This window comes from Watersipora subatra, chromosome 10, assembly GCF_963576615.1.
Source record: "Watersipora subatra chromosome 10, tzWatSuba1.1, whole genome shotgun sequence".
Taxonomy (NCBI): Eukaryota; Metazoa; Bryozoa; class Gymnolaemata; order Cheilostomatida; family Watersiporidae; genus Watersipora; species Watersipora subatra.
This window is the reverse complement of record NC_088717.1, coordinates 38,435,206-38,449,287: the sequence shown is the minus strand read 5'-3', so window position 1 is coordinate 38,449,287 and position 14,082 is coordinate 38,435,206. Positions and strand designations below refer to the sequence as shown.

Genomic DNA, 14,082 nt, shown 5'->3' with positions numbered 1-14,082 from the left:
AATAGTTTTCTGTGAAACCTCTCTCTCGTGCTGCATGAACATGTTTGGAGTAATATTTCTTGTAAATGAGTGAGATGTAATGTAGTGGTACAATACTTGGTATTGCACTCCAACATAGACCAACGACTGTTGATCAGAATATACTATAGAAATATGTTGTTCAAAAGATTGCACCATTCAACAGCAGTTTAAGGTTGCCTTGTAATTGATGATCACTCTTCCTTAGGAGCAGCTGTCTGAAGTGCAACGCGCCGTGGTCTTTTTCACAGGTGTTCGGGTCTTCTGTTGACCAACATAACATGCACCAGTTGTCACGCACCCAGTTGTCACGCACCCAGTTGTCACGCACCCAGTTGACACGCACCCAGCTCATTTAATATAAATATTAAATGATATTACCATAAAATATCAGCTCGTTGCTTTGCTAAAAGTACGCTGTTTGGAACCTGATGCTCCCAACTTGAGTTGTTTGTTTTTGTAAGGGAAATTTTCCTGTTTATACTTTCTTGATATATGTACTGTTGCACTCATGCAATGTAAAATCTGTTTACTCTCTATGTGATGGCTTGAACAATGATGATCTTATCAGTTAAAATACATGTAGGTAATACTCGACTATATTAAACATTGATATTACAACATTATTGATGCTACAATTGAGATGACAAACATTAAAATTAGAGTTGCCCCGATTCTAATATCGGAATCTGTATCGGTGCCGATATGGGTGTTAAGTATCTGAATCGGTATCAGCCGATCTTTTCTTAAAAATATCGGAAACTTCAGATACTTTTTACATATCGACTATTTAACAGAAAACCGTATTTTAGCCTGCTACTTTAATAAAAAATAATCAGCTGCAAGTTCCTTACTTTTACCTAATGAATTCCGGGCCTGTCACACAATCTATTTCATGTCTATAGCCTAATAAACATCCACACAGCTGAGCAATCTTTTGGCTTTAGTCAGGACGTAATCACAAAGTGCGGTATTTCCCAATTACAGCGATATGATTTATTGTAGCCAATCACAAACAATAGAACCATAATGAGAAACAAGAATGCGGTGTAATGTTTCTATTTACTAGCATTGCGAAAGTAATTTGAGCAGTCGATGCATAAAGTTATTTATCTCTCTTTTGATCCTGACGATATGTTGTATCGTTTGTATCGCATAAAATAACCTCTGTGGCTTATCGGTGTTTAGCCTGTTCTCCATAATCTGCAGCAAGCGAGTCCTTTTTCAGTACGACTAGCTAAGCTACATCGATAGTGATAGAAGATAGAGACGTCTCGCTGAGATAATTGAATCACTAACGGTAATTAAAGACGCATTTATTTGCTCTAGACTTGTACAGGCGCAGCAGTTCATTCAACAGTAGAGAGACTTCATTATCACAGAGAAAGCTGTGCCACTAACAGTAATTACCTTTATTAATAACATACATCGAGAAACATGGACTGTTTTGTTATTAGATGCACGGTGTGTCAGTATGTGAATATATATACATGTACATCTTTTTTCATAAATACAAACAAATAAATACATCACTATTTAATTTTTCTTTGCATTATATTTATACTTGCATAATAAAATTACCAATAATCTATGCAACACAAAATAATCTGAATCGGATTATTTTTCAATAAGAATCGGTATATCGAATCGGTATCTGAATCGGCTGGTGAAATTAGAATCGGGGCATCTCTAATTAAAATATGATATACAAAATATACCATGGAGTTTTTAAAAGTATTGGCATAGCATACACAACACACAATAAGATACATGCATCATTTCATACGTTTAGAATCATGTAATTTTATGTACATAAATAGCATTGTAGTTTTGCCAATTACTTCATGAGGGTGCAAATGTCACTTATTGTGATGCAGGCAAATCAGTAATGATCATCTAGAAATCAGAGATTCGTTTTTAGGAGTTAATGTTAGTTGTTCCTTCACACAATTTACTGGAAACAAAACAAGCAAAAAAGTTGTTGCGCTGCTCCAAGCTGCAACAATGGCACACCAACTTTCCCTTTGCCACCAGCCTTCACTACCACGGCGTTACATGCCCATAGCGCAATAGCTACAACAAACCTCATGCAAATTTCACAGGCCCTTTTGCCAATGCCTGTGCGCAAACTAATAACTGTCCAGCAGCCTCTGCTGCTACATGATAGTCCTGTCTGCCCGGACAACCACATGCTCAAGGTTTCTTGCCAGCTAAAAGGCAAGGCAGGGCAAATTTATAGCTCAGTTCACAGTTTCTGCTCTTCTTGACCAGGATTCTCTTTCATCATTGATTCACTGCTGTTTATATTGCAAATCGTGTCAGTCCCCCGACTTTTTATACAAGTCAGCTTTTGTTTTAATGGCTAATCACAGGAAAGCATAAGATATTTGTTTAATATCCCATAATTACGTTGACCAAGTTTTAAAAGTTTGATCTGTCAAAAAGCGAAATTTTCATACTCGTCATTAGTTTTTTAGCTACTACTGCTTGAACCTAACTTGTTTTAGTTTCTTTTTGAGGTACATTATAGTTTGCAATCTCTTCAAAGACATTCTAGGCAATAATGACTACCACCATCAACAAGTGACAAAATAAATAGAAATTCCACCATCTACTATTTATTTGAAATCTGTATCTGGCCATAAAGAAAATCTATAAAGTCAATGCCTTCCATATTCTAGTACATTTGATTTGTGGCAGACATGCTGTATTAAATTTTTTCCAAGTGTGGCTCTTCGTAATGGTTGAACATTTACCAGCAATGGCAGTATGGTAAAAACTAGAGATGCCCTGATTCTAAATTCACTAGCGGATTCCGATACCGATCCAATATACCGATTCTTATTGGAAAATAATCTGATTCAGATACCGATTCAGATATTTTGTGTTGCATAGATAGTTGTTCATTTAATTATGCAAATATAAAAACAATGCGAAGAAAATATAAATATTAATGTATTTATTGGTTTGTAATTATGGAAAAAATTATATATATTCATACATATTCACATACTGACATACTGTGCATGTAGTAACAAAACAGTCCATGTTTTTGGTAATTTGTAAATAAAAGTAATTACTGTTAGTGGTACAGTTCTCTCTGTGATAACGAAGTCTCTCTTCTGTTGCTGGATGAACTGCTGCACCTGTACACATTTAGAGCAAATCAATGTTTCTTTTACCGTTAGGGATTCAATTTTCTCACTTAGAAGTCTCTTTCTTCCATCACTATCAATGTAACCAGCCGTACTGAAGGGGACACTCATTTGCCACAGATGATGGAGGACAGGCTAAATACCAATAGCCACTGGGGTTATCATTTCTTGTACGATACAAACGATACATTGTATTATCAGGATCAAAAAAGTGATAGATAACTTAATGCATAGACTGTTTAAACTACTTTCGTAATGCTAGTAAATAGAAATATTACACTGCGTTCTTCTCTCCCATCTTTGTTATTTTGTTCTTGATTGACTGCAATAAATCCCATCGCTCTAATTGAGAAATACTACACTTTGTGGTTATGTCCTAACTAAAGCAAAAAGTTTCCTCCGCTGTGTTGATCAGGCTATACACATGAAATAAATTGTGTGGCAGGCCCGAAATTCATTAGGTAAAAGTAAGGAGCTTACAGTTGGTGATTTTTCATTAGTGTAGCAGGCTAAAATACGGTTTTCTGCTAAATAGTTGATCTGTAAAAATATCAGAAGTTTCAGATTTTTAAGAAAAGATCGGCCGGTACCAATTCAGATACTTGACACCCATATCGGCACCGATACCGATTCCGATACTAAAATCAGGGCAACTATAGTAAAAACTACGTATACATTTATCTTTTCAAAATAAGCATCATAGCAACTTCTGTCTCTGTTTCTATGTCTGCTCATCTTTTACAGTGTCAGTGTAGAACCAGTGCTAGCGGAGATTGATAAAAATCTTATTTTCATATGCAGTCAAACATGGATAACTCGAACTTCACGTGACTGAGCCAAAGTGTTCGAGTTATCAGAGCGTTCAAGTTATCAGAGCACTGTCACAAGTCCATGTATTTATTTATTAGTAGATACATGCACATATACAAACTATAATAGAAATCAAAACCATAAATGGCTTGTTTCAAATGCTTCTAATGTAAAGTTTCAAACTTTTTTATCAAAAAGTATAGGAGATTTTTCTATCTCTTGAGATTGTTTTGTTGTTTGAGGTGATGTTATTGCCAGGACGTTTTTTAGATTAAAATTGGCAAAACTTGATCGTTGTTGAAATGCTCAAAAGAAAAGACATCTTTTTCTTTTGAGTGTTTTAACCAAGATCAATTTTGCCGATTTTTCTTGAAGTTTATGCGAAGGTCACCTCACTTTTCCATGCTTCCGAAAGGCGATCGCTAAGCGGATGTTTGGTAAAAATCAAATTTCACCAAACCTTTAGAAAAGTCGTTGACAAAAGTCGTTTTGCCGACGGTGGTAATAACGACGCTTATGATTTACGAAAAGTTGAGGTTCACCTCTATGACTTGGAATAAAGTGATTTTCTAAAGCGATAACAACCGTCTTGGTAGTCGTTGGGCAAAAAACTGTTCGAGTTAACAGAGTTGAGGTCGAGTTATCTATAGCAATTTATCATCTCGTGGAAACGGACCAAAGAAACCATTCGAGTTAACCATGTGTTCGAGCTATCCGTGGGCGAGTTATCCATGTTTGACTGTATTGCGTAGTTCGGATGTTGGTGAAGAGTAAAGGACAGTTTCAAATCAATGTGTTACCCATTCAAGCTTTAACTGCTTCTCATTTCTAGCTTGGTTGCTTCAACATCATGTAGTATATCAATAACCGCAACTCAGCCCTCAGATATGAAACTGCAAGGACGTGGCTTACTCTATGTATATTGCCCACAAAAACTGGTTATTCATGTGTACCGACATCTTGCTTTAATGGAATGATACTCTTCCAGATCTGCAAGCAGATGTTGCTCAAGGAAACCATCTACCCATGGTCAAATTTTCCATAACTTATCCTTTCTTCATCTTCCATTGTTTGCAATCGTCAATGAAATACAGGCTCACAAACAAGCTTCAATCGGGTTTTACTCCTCACTTCCATTATTGTAGGTGAACTGTTGCCATTTTCCAGTATTGGTGACCACTGCTAGTTTTTACTGAACTCCTAACAATACAGTTTCATTTACTCCATTTTCTTTGTAGTTTGGGCTAATATAAATACCAATCTTCTGCATACTGCACAAATTGGAATCCTCCACTATTTCATCGATCGTGTCCCCAGTTACAAATTTGGAGATCTCAAAGCCATAATTACTGATTGACCAGCCTCATTACTTATGTATGCGTCATCGTTGGAAATGAATTCGTTCTCCATCAATCGACACATTGAGTATTTGGCTTAGTTGATGGTTATCAAATCAGCCAGTACAAGTTTGTCATCACTATTTTTAAGTCGTTAAGTTAAGAGCTTGCTATCAAACTTCAAATTATGTGTATTGCTCATATAAATGATGCGATAGGGTAACTTTTTTCTACCATATTAGAATACAGTGCATAGCAAGTGACACATGCACTTAAAAAAAAAGAAATTAAATAATATTTGAATGCAAGCACCAGAGCTTGTTCAGCATTTTAATGATTGTCCCTCTCACCACACCCCCAATGTTACTTTCATCAAAGTTCAGCTCATACAATACGTCTATATCTACTCTTGATCTTTTCTGATGATAATTATCATTATCATCCATTTGTTTTGACCACATATTCGCAATACACCTAGAAAGCATAAACAATGTAATAATTCTGAAAACCCTTTACCAAACATTTAAAAATATACCAGATAATGTTCATTCCAATGTCTTGCATAACATTGCACACTCTTCTTACAATAAAAATTTTCTTCACCACCGCTGTTTTCAACTCACAAGAAATGCTGGTTTAACTCCTTAACATATTATTTTTTCTAAAACATCTACTATAATATAAAAAATTATTATACTCACAGCTGATAGCGTGCTTCTAAAACCCTCACATCTTTTGAACGAAATATATAAGGAAGTTTCCTTGTAAAAGAAAAGTGAATATATATATGACTGAAGAAGTGAAACATGTCACTACAGCTATTTTATTATAGGCTCACAGTTGCTTTCAACTGATTTTTATCTCGCTTTGAGTGAGCACAACTCAACTTGGTGTAGATGTTTAGTATGTGAACTATGGTGAGAGAAGCAGTTTTAGTGAAGCTTTTTTTTGATAAATATAATGATATAATTACTTGAACGTTATAAAATTCTGTTTTGATCACCAGTCAGCTGAACAAAAGATGTGTTGGACTTTTTTTCAGAGGTATTGTAGAGGTTAATGGCTACTTTGGAGATATTAGAAATTCGAGGAATTCGTAGCTTTGGACCATTAGAAGCACAGAGGTTGAAATTCATCAAGCCAGTCACTCTGATTCACGGTCCGAATGGTACTGGGAAGACTGTGAGTATAAATATCCTTTTTATTTGCTATGTGGTGATAATTACAACGTGAAAAATTGCCTTCGTTTACCTTTCTCCGTTCATCACTATCTTATTTCTTGTCCTTTATTATCTCCAGACTATCATAGAGTGTTTGAGGTATGCTACGACAGGAGACCAGCCACCCAACACCAAAGGCGGTGCTTTTCTGTATGACCCCAAGGTAGGAGTTAAAATGTCTTTCTTTATGACCCTAAGGTAGGAGTTAAAATATCTTTCTGTATGACCTCAAGGTAGGCGTTAAAATGTCTTTCTTAAGGACCCCAAGGTAGCCGTTGAAATGTATTTCCTAGCATAAAACATGCTGTGCTGTCAGGTGATCAAGTATCTATAATATTTATAATTAGTACCTTTGGGATATCAGATCTTATCTGCTGATAAATGTTGGCCTAGTCCTTTTTAAACTTTTGTTTTTTAACTTCCTTATACAGAGGCTTTGTTACCAGGCTTTGTTACGTGCATATGCTGCAAAGATAATGCAAGATTCCTTCTGAAGACACTTACCAAACGCATCATTTGAGTTTTAGGATACACTTGCTCTAAAAACTCATTGGTTACGCAGTTTAATATTTGAAAAAACTGCTTCACTTATATTCGAGTTGTATTCTATCTCAGGATATGACACAAACAATGATTTGCCTTTGCTGTTATGTCTACAATAATGATTACGTAATATGAATTTTAATATTCACTTAATTATTTTGTATTTCATGTAATTGCTGCCCATGGAGTAAGCTAATTCAAGGATATCCGCTCTATTTTTTTCAGCTCTCCGATGAAAGCACTATAAAGGCTCAAGTTAAGCTTCAGTTCAGTTGCGTGACCGGGGAACAAGCCCTGGTTAGCCGGAGTCAGCAAGCAATGAGAAAGGTATTATTATATTAATTAACTTCCATCTTTAGTTCAACTTCTCTTCTTATTGTCCATCTGTCTTCTCTACTCTTTTCTCTTACTCACTTCTATTCTTCTCTCTCTTCTCACTCATCTCTCTCATCTCTTCCCTCATTCACCTCTCTCACTTGCTTTTATTATCACTCTGACTGCTTTCCTCTCTCACTCATTTCATTCTCCCCTCTCACTCACTCTTTATATTCTCTCTCTCAGTCATCTCTTTTGCTTTTCTCTTCTTTTTCTTTCCTCCTTTCTCATTTTTCAATTTGTCTTGTTATACCTCGTAAATCTCTACACTCACTTTGCTCGTCAGATCTCACTCCTTGGACTTCTTTGTTCCTCTACGTCTGCCCTTACTTGGTGCATATAATCACTCTCTTCTAGCACTGTTTTCTTCATATTTCACTCGCAAGGCTCTTAAATATGCCTTGGTTCTTTCACCTACCCTCTTGGTTCGTCGCTTTTTTCTACAACATTTTTCTACAGTTTTTGGTTCCCACCCCCCTTCTCCATATTTTGTCCTTGTCATTTTCATCATTATATTTTGGCTCTTCTACAGCTTTGTTTGTCCCTTTCCACTCACCATCTTGAACATTCGCAAGTTATTTCCGCGTTGCAAACCCTCTTGCTTAACAAAATATAGACTTGCAAAACCATAACATTGATAAAATCTACATTACTGTATATCTAATGCAGACACGCTGCTAAGCAACTTCACACCACAATTAACTTGCTCATGGAGCAACCTTATCTATAATCAAGCCTTAGTTCCGGAACTAACCTAGACTTTGAGACACAAGCGAACTAGTTTATTTCAAATAGCGTCTGCTCAATTTTATGCCTTCGTTTAATGGCTGTTCCTAATTTTGTAACAATCTTCATAATATCGACTACCAATATTACTAAACAGTGTCTAATAGTTTTTTGGTTTTAAAATCTGGAATATAAAGGAGACTCAAGTGAGTGGTAGCTGTAAAAACAGGCAATGCTTTTTATAATTTAAACAACGATTCGTAAAATTCTATAATTCAATAAAGCATTTCCGAAGCCATTTAGTAGTTATAGTGATGAAGAAAGTGAATGAAATGCGAAGATAATTAAAGCTGGTGAGCCATATTAAATGAGTAAATGTGGAGAGAACTCGAGGTTATTAAATATTTAGCTATAAATATACCAAATATAAAAAAATTGTTATAAACTAGCTATGGTTATTGGTAAATTTTTCATACTCTTGATTATAATAATAATCACTACAATTCTATAGGGGTTTCTGTTTTTTTTTATTGTGACAAATACAATGCCTCAGTATTCCTACATTTGAAGTTGATTCCGGTGGGCCAATAAAACTTATTATTGATCATGACTGTATTGATTAAAATCTGCTTGTAACTTTTTTACATTATTTTTAATAATTGATTTAATTTAATGCTAGAGCTGATTTTCAAAGCATTTATCGATAAAATGTCTGGGATGTTTAACGAATTAAACAAAATATAATGCATTCATATAATCATATTTGCACTACTGCAAATATAATAAATGAATATTAAATAATATAATAAATTTTTTGTGCAGACACAAAATATATTGGAACAAATTGACTTTGGATTGAGTGTATTATTATCAATACATCTTTGTCTGCGGAATCATTTCCAAGTGTCTCTTTTAATATGTCTTTTTCTATTGACCTGAGAGAATAGCTCTATGCGCATAGATATATTGATAGACACACCGTCGTGCACATGCACCCTCATTATTAAAGGTTGACTTGCAACAACATTCACATTACAGTTATTTGGTATCAAAAGATTCACTAGGTCTTAAGGGGTGGTCACACGAGAGCCGAAACGAACTAAATGATGCAAAACGACAGCGCTGTCAGTTGTAAACTGTTCAGCCAAAGGCATTTCTGGCCGAAACAAATAATTTCGGTCCTGCTTGAAATTTCGTGGCCGAACCCTTGCTCTTATTGGCTGATTAAAATTCTAGCGAGCACGCGTCACATTTTTCCTTAAGTGCATGTGAGCAAAGTTAAAAAAGAGATGGGCGATACTTTTATTTCGTTAAATAAACAACATGAAGCAATTTACGACAAGGCTCACCTGGACTTGTGATTGTGTTGCATAAATGTAAGATGTTGCACTTAAGTTTTGCATAAATGTAAGAGAATGGTTGTGGTTTTCTTTCGTGTAGAATATAAGTAATCTGTCATACTCATCCTGATGAAGTATCGTTGACTGATTTATTTATGTAAAACCACAGCACTATGATAATGACTGTTTTTGTTTGTTATGTACTCAGCATAGAAAAACATTCATATGTTAATAAAAAATATAATTATGTTGATGGGAAGGGTTAGCAAAATTTTTGTATTAAGTGATTTGTTTTGAGCAGCTGAACGATCTTCTGATAAATTTGCTGCGTAATTATAATTAATAATTGTTCCTCAAAGTTTTTTTGTTTACAATAGAATTATTTAGCTCAAATACATAAAAACTACTAATGAAACAGTGTTCTGTCTCCATACTACGTATGGTATCTAGGAAGCGAAGTGACTTCTGATGCCGTGTTACATGTGGCTTAGCCGAACCGAAGTAAAACAACTTCCGAACCAATCCAAACCTAAGTCGGTTCGGCGCTGGTGTGACCACGCCTTCACTCTGTTGTGTTGTAGGTGCAAAATATGTAGAAATGTGATTACAAGCTCTTAAAAGCTCAAAAGCGAACAGTTAATGACAGCCATCACGAAACCACCGTAGATTGGAATCTCTTTCCAAAACGGCTCAAATAGGACGTAGTTGTACAAGATGGCTTCTGTTCCCACTTTCGCGCAACCTCATTCGTCAAAATATTTTTACAAATATGCTTCACGCATTCAATAAAACCATGTCTATTGTTCTTACGCATCTATTTTATCGTCATTGTAATGCTGTCACTTTTAGCACAGATATCTTATAACTTACCGTAAAAATTAGTTTAATTTTTTAACCTTAGCTCGAAAGAGTACATATCATTGTCTGATAATCATGACGATCCTGTTGGTCACCTGTAATAGTCGAAAAATGCTGCAGAAATTATTTGCGCTGTTTGGCAGGAAGTATGGGTCACATAATCAGATTACGACTAAACGATTAGACCAAGCCAAAACTAAACTAGCTAGCATCTATATTTGGTAAGTGCTCTTTGGTAAAACCCGAAGTGTTTGTCATAAACTAGTGCTAAGAGAAGTTTTATATTGAGCTTTTTCTTGGCTTTACCATTTACGTGAGAACATCATGTGACAAAACAATAACCAAATGTAATGATTACTTCAGAGAAATAAACTGGTTTCAATCTACGCCGGTATCGTGATGGCTGCAATTAACTGTTCGTTTTTGAGCTTTTAAGAGCTTGTAATCACATTTCCACATATTTTGTACCTACAACACAGCAGAGTAAGACATGGTGAGTCTTTTGATACCAAATAACTGTAATGTGAATTTTGTTGCAAGTCAACCTTTAACTGAGAATTGAAATCTTGGATACATATTCAATCCTAACCAATTGGCCAGTACTTTACTTGTCCACTGCAAGCAGCCTTCTATTTTGCTCGAGCTGGAACCAACGCTTGTCTACCGCAAGTGTAATATTAGAGATAAAGAAGACACTATGTTGTATAGGAGTTGTTATGACATTCACGATTCTTAATTTCTTTCTGTTAATATCATAGGGGAATTCTGTCACAGCCAAGACTGTTGATACAGCCCTGAAGAGAAAGCTAAAGAACGGAGGAGAAGCAGCTTTGGACTCGCGATGCGCCGACATCAACGCTGAGGTTAGTTGGTGAAATCTTGCAATAAAAATCTAATGTTGGATTGTTTTCCTATTATTTTAGCTTATTTTTTATTCTCAATGAATGTTTTTAAGCTCAGCTTCTACTATGATATGCTGATTAGGTGGCAGCTGGGAATTTTCGTAATGACAGCCACCTCCTGCCTGCAATATAAATAATATATTAGTCAAACACTTATAAGTAAACACACGTTCATGTTTACTAACCGTGATTGGTCTTATTCCAATGATGTTATTCACACCCGTCTTTCTATCCATACTATCATTGGTTTCAACAATAAGGTCATCAGCACCGACGTCATTACAGTTATCCTCTCTGAAACATATTTTGCTGAATATGGATGAGAAAATCTGTCAATATATTCTTGTATTTTTATAGCAGTTGGCAATTCCGAGAGCAGTAGTTCATATCTTTATTGCTTGGTGCCAAAGGCTCCATTATAGTGATGAAACCGGAAGTACATATATGGTACTTGATCAAGCAGTCATAGTTTAACAAAACTGTTTCACACGCTTTTGGATAAGTTTCACCTTTCCCTCGTAAAGCTAGCTCACTGCCTTTTATCATGCTAAAAAACACGATTTTTGTAGAAGAATTGGTATTGTGCTAGAGTAAAAACAACTGCTTTTTAATCTGTGATAATCTAACCTTTTTAATTAGCGCTACTGGTTATGATTGAATTAAACATGGCACTGAAGACTACATTAACTTTTTCCTGCGGTGGTCACCTGTAATGATGACAACATTTCTGAAGAGTGGCTGGTCTATCCACTCTGAGCAATAATACAGTGGAGTTGTAATAGCTGGTCTATCTACTCTGGTCACTTATATTGTAGAGTTGTATTAGATGGTCTATCTACTCTGGTCACTTATATAGGAGAGTTGTAATAGCTGGTCTATCTACTCTGGTCACTTATATAGTAGAGTTGTAATAGCTGGTCTATCTACTCTGGTCACTTATATAGTAGACTTGTAATAGCTGGTCTATCTACTCTGGTCACTTATATAGTAGAGTTGTAATAGCTGGTCTATCTACTCTGGTCACTTATATAGTAGACTTGTATTAGTTGATCTATATACTCTGGTCACTTATATAGTAGACTTGTATTAGTTGATCTATCTACTCTGGTCACTTATATAGTAGACTTGTATTAGTTGATCTATCTACTCTGGTCACTTATATAGTAGACTTGTATTAGTTGATCTATATACTCTGGTCACTTATATAGTAGACTTGTATTAGTTGATCTATCTACTCTGGTCACTTATATATTAGACTTGTATTAGTTGATCTATCTACTCTGGTCACTTATATATTAGACTTGTATTAGTTGATCTATCTACTCTGGTCACTTATATATTAGACTTGTATTAGTTGATCTATATACTCTGGTCACTTATATAGTAGACTTGTATTAGTTGATCTATCTACTCTGGTCACTTATATAGTAGACTTGTATTAGTTGATCTATCTACTCTGGTCACTTATATATTAGACTTGTATTAGTTGATCTATATACTCTGGTCACTTATATAGTAGACTTGTATTAGTTGATCTATCTACTCTGGTCACTTATATAGTAGACTTGTATTAGTTGATCTATCTACTCTGGTCACTTATATATTAGACTTGTATTAGTTGATCTATCTACTCTGGTCACTTATATAGTAGACTTGTATTAGTTGATCTATCTACTCTGGTCACTTATATAGTAGACTTGTATTAGTTGGCCTATCTACTCTGGTCACTTATATATTAGACTTGTATTAGCTGGTCTATCTACTCTGGTCACTTATATAGTAGAGTTGTATTAGTTGATCTATCCACTCTGGTCACTTATACAGTGGAGTTGTATTAGATGGTCTATCTACTCTGGTCACTTATATAGTAGAGTTGTAATAGCTGGTCTATCTACTCTGGTCACTTATATAGTAGAGTTGTAATAGCTGGCCTATCTACTCTGGTCACTTATATAGTAGACTTGTATTAGTTGATCTATCTACTCTGGTCACTTATATAGTAGACTTGTATTAGTTGATCTATCTACTCTGGTCACTTATATAGTATAGTTGTAATAGCTGGTCTATCTACTCTGGTCACTTATATAGTAGACTTGTATTAGTTGATCTATATACTCTGGTCACTTATATAGTAGACTTGTATTAGTTGATCTATCTACTCTGGTCACTTATATAGTAGACTTGTATTAGTTGATCTATCTACTCTGGTCACTTATATAGTAGACTTGTATTAGTTGATCTATCTACTCTGGTCACTTATATAGTAGACTTGTATTAGTTGGCCTATCTACTCTGGTCACTTATATAGTAGACTTGTATTAGTTGGCCTATCTACTCTGGTCACTTATATATTAGACTTGTATTAGCTGGTCTATCTACTCTGGTCACTTATATAGTAGAGTTGTATTAGATGGTCTATCTACTCTGAGCACTTATACAGTAGAGTTGTAATAGCTGGTCTATCTACTCTGGTCACTTATATAGTAGAGTTGTATTAGATGGTCTATCTACTCTGGTCACTTATATAGTAGAGTTGTAATAGCTGGTCTTTCTACTCTGGTCACTTATATAGTAGAGTTGTAATAGTTGGTCTATCTACTCTGGTCACTTATATATTAGACTTGTATTAGTTGATCTATCTACTCTGGTCACTTATATAGTAGACTTGTATTAGTTGATCTATCTACTCTGGTCACTTATATAGTAGACTTGTATTAGTTGGCCTATCTACTCTGGTCACTTATATATTAGACTTGTATTAGCTGGTCTATCTACTCTGGTCACTTATATAGTAGAGT

The 14,082-nt window shown here is 35.2% G+C and overlaps 1 protein-coding gene across 2 annotated transcripts in view; it reads left to right on the top strand.

The window, feature by feature from the left end:
• Positions 1-14,082, top strand: part of LOC137405851 (DNA repair protein RAD50.L-like) — a 108,471-nt gene that overhangs the window by 40,392 nt on the left and 53,997 nt on the right. For both annotated transcript variants that reach the window (XM_068092278.1, XM_068092277.1), the window contains exons 2-5: positions 6,363-6,502; positions 6,620-6,703; positions 7,309-7,410; positions 11,141-11,245. In XM_068092278.1, the coding sequence (XP_067948379.1) occupies positions 6,380-6,502; positions 6,620-6,703; positions 7,309-7,410; positions 11,141-11,245 (414 nt within the window). In that variant the 5' untranslated portion in view covers positions 6,363-6,379. The remainder of the gene's footprint in view (positions 1-6,362; positions 6,503-6,619; positions 6,704-7,308; positions 7,411-11,140; positions 11,246-14,082) is intronic.